This window comes from Macadamia integrifolia, unplaced genomic scaffold (genome assembly GCF_013358625.1).
Source record: "Macadamia integrifolia cultivar HAES 741 unplaced genomic scaffold, SCU_Mint_v3 scaffold1843, whole genome shotgun sequence".
Taxonomy (NCBI): Eukaryota; Viridiplantae; Streptophyta; class Magnoliopsida; order Proteales; family Proteaceae; genus Macadamia; species Macadamia integrifolia.
The window spans coordinates 99307-104883 of record NW_024868380.1 but is presented as its reverse complement, the minus strand read 5'-3'; the positions used below and the strand labels follow the sequence as shown (position 1 = coordinate 104883).

The window sequence follows — 5577 nt, the reverse complement described above, 5'->3', positions numbered from 1 at the left end:
ACAGTTGGAGGTAAGAAAAGCTGGGTTTTATGAACATTAACCATACCCACGCTTTAAACCCTTGATTCGGGTATGGTTTCTTAAGATCTTGTAGACACCCTTTGAAATGATGAATCTAAGGTTTAATAGATGATTTATGTGTTGATCTTGAAGGATTTGAAGAGATATTGACAAGGTAGAAGGAGCATTGTGAGTTGGAAGTGTTTTGGAGAGTTCGAAGTCATTTTTGAGCAAAGAAGGTAAGATGGTTCCCCTCACTCGAATCTAACTTAGATCTAAGCTAGAACCATCATATAGGACTTTAAAGGTGTGAGGAATGGGTTGAGAAAAGCCCTATTTGGGTCCCCAAGGAATGGGGGAAGTTGAGAAGAAACTGGAGTTTTTCCGCCAAAACCGGCGGGTAGGACCGGTGGGTAGACAACCCGCCTGAGTCACCCACCTGAGAGGACCAGGGGGGTTCTGGCCAAACCGGCGGGTAGGACCGGCGGGTCCTACCGGCGGGTCCATACCCGCCGGTCCAAAACCGGCGGGTAGGACCGGTGGGTAGACAACCCACCTGAGTGACCCACCCGAGTGGCCAGAATGTGATTTTTGGGTCCGATCGAGCCCAAATCGGACGTGGGACCTTCTTTCGACGTTCTAAACACGATTTTGACGTCGGATTTCATTAATTTTGATTCTAAAATGGTGAAGTACTAACCCCGCTCAATTTTGTTAGGTTCACCAAAGCCTTCCCGATTCGCTCCGGATCTCACCCGTACCGAGCGGGACTCCTTGTACGCTACATGTAAGTGGAGAGAGAGGACGTTTGGCCTATTTCAAGGCATTTGTTTGGCATTCATATAACTATATCTAATTTAGTCATGTCATCATGAATATGCTATATAGATTAGTCATTTCACACATTGATGTGCATTTATGCTATGTTTACTTTTAAATACAAATTGAATGAGATGATATATGTCGAATGTGTACATCATGTTGCATAATGCATTGATAGACTAGATGCCGTGGTCAGCATTGGTGGCCCGTGGTATGGGACACGGAGGCACTATGCAGTCGTACTACATATAGGAGCATGCGGTATTAGGATTCTCACCATCCCGTGCTACGACCCTTCCCAACAGGGGTTAAGGTGTTGGGTTGCCATTTGGGGGGAAGCAGGGGTCGCGGTTGTCGGACACTGTGGCGGTTAGGCATTACGCCCGGCGAGTCATGTAGGACAGTCGGCAACCCCGGTGGTATTTCAAGAGGGCCAATCGTACTGCTTTTAAATTGCTGGAGTCAGCACTGTCATTTAATTTATTTACATTTCTGTTGAGAGCCGGTGGACGGCATTGTCTTTACTTTTCCGAGTACTCACGGTGGGCCTTCTCCAGCAGCCCTATGGGCGTATCGCGGGAGGGAGTTCGCGGCTCGTACCCGGAGTATACGCGCACTGTGGTTGTAGTAGCACTAAAACCAAGACTTAGTAATGTTGATTAGGTGTATGTGATTTAAAATGAATTGCATGGCATGTAGTGCATATGATGTGTTGTGATGTGTGGACTGTTGTGTGTGGTCCACCTCTCTACTTACTGAGCTAGTGAGCTCATTCCACGTGTGCACCCCTTTTAGATGATTTTGCAGGTCATGCACCTGGGGAGCAGGGGGTGGGTCCCACAGTCGAGTTTCCTGAGGAGGACTGGTGGACCCCTGAGGAGTTTGAGCACGACGTAGACTGCGCGTGTGAGAGCTGTGTTGCGGGGCAGCGGTTCTGAGGCCGAGCTGAGCTCCAGCCTTGATACCGATGCTGGGCTGTGTACTCTGATGTTTTTGATAATTTCCTGTATATATTTGATATTCAAACTTTATTCTTTTTGTGTATATATATCATGCCTTCGGGCCCAAATGTATATAATTATGGTATCGCCATTTGGGTATCAGGTATATGGGAATTATTACAGGTAAAACTTAGTCTTCCGCTGATTTGATGAGTTGATGTTAGTGTGTGTATGCTGTGGTGGAATACAGTATCTGATGATCCTGGCAGGTTTGGGTTAACCGGTGTTAACTCGGTCACCGCTCCGGTTCAGTGCGAACGGGGTGTGACACTTCGACTCATAATGGGATTGCTAAGCGGAAGAATAGCCACCTTTCTGAGGTAGCACGCTCTCTTATATTTGAGATGCATGTTCCTCCCTAATACTGGAGCGACATAATTCTCACTATTGCCTTTCTTATCAATTGAATGCCTTCTTCGGTCTATACCTTCTGCTCCCCTCTAGATCTTCTCCAAGGTTTTGCTGCACGATCATCATCCTCATGAAAAGTTTAATCCTCATGGTCTCCGATGTATTTTTCTGAGGTATGCTTTTACTCAGAAAGGCTATCGATGTTTTCATCCTCCTACTCGGCATTGGTTTGTGACTACGGATGTTGTCTTTCAAGAATCTACATCATACTACACTGCAATACTTCTTCAGGGGGAGTCTCCTTACATTATGGAAGATGTGCCGCCATCTCTTGAAATTGTTATCCTTGCTAGTATCCCATTTTAAGGGTAGAGTGACACTCCTATTTCTCCTACTGTGCCTCGGTCAGAGATACATATGTACAGTCATAGAGAGCAGACTTAGACCACTACACATTTAACATCTATCCTACCATGCCAGTCGTTCCTCTCGAGCCTGATCTTGTCCCCTTGGACTCTAGTATTTCTCCTTCTCCTTCTGTTGGTCAGTTTCTTGAGTTGCCTATTGCTGTTTGTAAAGGCATTAGGTCTTATACTTTACATCCTATTGCTAAAACTATTTCTTATAACTCACTCTCTCATTCCGACTATAGTTTTATGTCTTCTCTTTTCTCTGTGTCCATTCCTTATAACTGGCAGGAAGCCAGTGACCAACAGAAGGAGATTTTATGTGTGCAGACTCACAATGGCTGACAGCTATGGTTGAAGAGATGCAGAATCTAAAGAAGAATAACACATGAGATTTTGTGTGTCTTCCCTCTCAAAAGAAGACAGTTGGGTGCAAATGGGTCTTCACAGTAAAACAAAAAGCTGATGGTACAGTGGATTAGTATAAGGCCAGACTTATTACTAAAGGCTTCATACAGACTTATGGGATTGACTACTATGAGACTTTTACTCCAGTTGCTAAGGTGAACACAATTTGTGTTATCTTGGTTTGTGCTACCAACTTAAATTGGGATATCTAGCAGTTAGATGTGAAGAATGTCTTCCTTCGTGGGGAACTTGAGGAGGAAGTGTACATGGACATTCCTCGTGGGTTCACTTACTCCAAAACCTAAGGGAAGGTATACAAGCTGAAGCATGCTTTGTATGGGCTGAAGCAATCCCCTCGTGCTTGGTTCGGATGTTTCTATAAGGCTATGGTTGCTACAGGTTACTTTTAAAGCAATTCCTACCACACTCTGTTCATTAAGAGATTTGATGGGAAGATTACTATCCTAATAGTCTATGTAGATGATATTATTGTTACTGGTGATGATCTTGGAGAAATCTCTCACCTCAAGAGATACTTGAGTGAGGAATTCGAGATCAAAGACCTAGGACAACTTCGTTACTTCCTCGGCATTTAAGTTGCCAGGTCTTCTCATGGGATCTACGTGTCTCAGCAGAAGTATATGCTTGATCTTCTATTTGAGATAGGAATGTTAGGGTGTAATCCGGCAGACACTCCTATTCAAGCTAATGGTCATCTGAGTAGCAAGAAAGGTGATCCGGTAGATAATGGAAAACATCAAAGATTAGTGGGACAGTTGATCTATCTCTCTCATACATGCCCTGAAACAACATTTCCCGTCAGCCTGGTTAGTCAGTACATGCATGATTTCTATTTGACTCACATGGAAGTTGTGATGCGCATTCTCCGGTACTTGAAATTTGCCCCATGACGTGGTATTATTATTTTTTCTTCATGATCATCTTAGGGTGGAGGCCTTCACAGATGTAGATTGGGTAGGTTCCTCTGATGACTGCAGGTCTACTACTGGTTATTACACTTTTATTGGTGGTAACTTTGTTATATGGCGTAGCGAGAAGCAAGCCGTGGTTACCCATTCGAGTGCTGAAGCAAAGTTCCATGCTATGGCACATGGCATTTGTGAGCTCCTATAGCTTCATGATCTTCTCACTGATTTGGCTGTTCCTGCTACCCTTCCTACGAAGTTCTTTTGTGACAGCAAATCTGCTATTAGCATTGCTCACAACCCTGTCCAGTATGATCAAACCAAGCATGTGGAGATCGATCGACACTTCATCAAAGAAAAGCTGGATATGGACCTTATCACTGTGCCTTTTGTTCTCAGTAATGAACAACTAGCTGATGTATTTACTAACGGTCTTAGTAGTAAGATGTTTCATCTTATTATCTGCAAGTTGGGCATATATAATATCTATGCACCAACTTGAGGGTGAGTGTTATAATAATGGATTTTATGAGTTTTAGGGAAAGTATTAGTTACCAAATGGATCCTAAGGGTTTTAATGATCTTTGTAATTTTTTAGAATTTTCTCTCCATTGTTATAAATAAAGAGGGCTGGTGTCATATTAGACACAAGTCATTACCTCATTCAACAGTTATTAGATTGCTTGGTTGCCATCGATGTGTACATTAGGAGAGGGAGGTCAGGCATAACTTACTTTAATACCATATAAATTTCTAACTCAAAAGACCGATATAATGAGAGGAGAGTGTTCATAAGTATACTACGAAAGGATTTTCTCACTCACAATTGACGTGGGGGTAACATATTCAGAGTTAATAAACCTAATGGCAGATATAGTCTTGCTTAAATTTATATCTCTAATCAATTTTGCATATTTTTTATGGTATGGAGAATATTTTACTTGCAAACATATTCAGAAAAAGCTTATCCACTAGCATTACAACTAAGACATAATTAGTGCAGCCTTGACTCTTATATTTGTTGAATATTTGTCAACATCCACATCCACTAATGTTTGTGTTCTTATTTTCTGTGGCTTATACCATTTTGCTGGTTTATGTTGCATTTTGGAATAACTTTTCATCTCTAATATTTCCTTTTTCAGGATAAGTGATTAAACAGATCCCTTGAGGCTCAAATTGATTTTGTTGGTGAGAATTTTTTTAATAATGACACACCAATATAGATCAGAAGTTCTTAATGGTATGGTTTATTGAATAAGCTATCTTTGGTTGGACTAATTAGAATTCAAGGGGTACTCACTTGGTATCATTGGACTCAGAAGGCCCAATCCATGATGATATTCTCATCTCATTAAGATTGAAGAATGGTTAGACCCTTTGCGGGACTGTGAACATCTTGTTCTCATGACAACTGTGATCTTGGAAGTTACTTGTAGATGAGGCAGCAAAGCATGTGGCTTTGATCTACTTTTGGTCTATGACTGCTATTGATGGCAACTACATTAATTGATATATGTGGATTTTTTATTATTCTTCATAAAAATGTGATTAAATGGGTAAGAGGATAGAAACCTACCACTCAAAGACTCTCTTAAACAAAGATAGCCTGTCAAGAACATAGAGGAGGTAGGATGGGCAATTGGTCAAATCTAGTATGGA

The 5577-nt window shown here is 42.0% G+C and overlaps 1 protein-coding gene across 1 annotated transcript; it reads left to right on the top strand.

The window, feature by feature from the left end:
- Positions 1-3657: 3657 nt before the first annotated feature.
- Positions 3658-4123, top strand: LOC122064975 (uncharacterized mitochondrial protein AtMg00810-like). Its single transcript, XM_042628770.1, has 2 exons — positions 3658-3878; positions 3988-4123. The coding sequence occupies exons 1-2, from the start codon at positions 3658-3660 to the stop codon at positions 4121-4123; spliced, it is 357 nt and encodes a 118-aa protein (XP_042484704.1).
- Positions 4124-5577: the final 1454 nt, after the last annotated feature.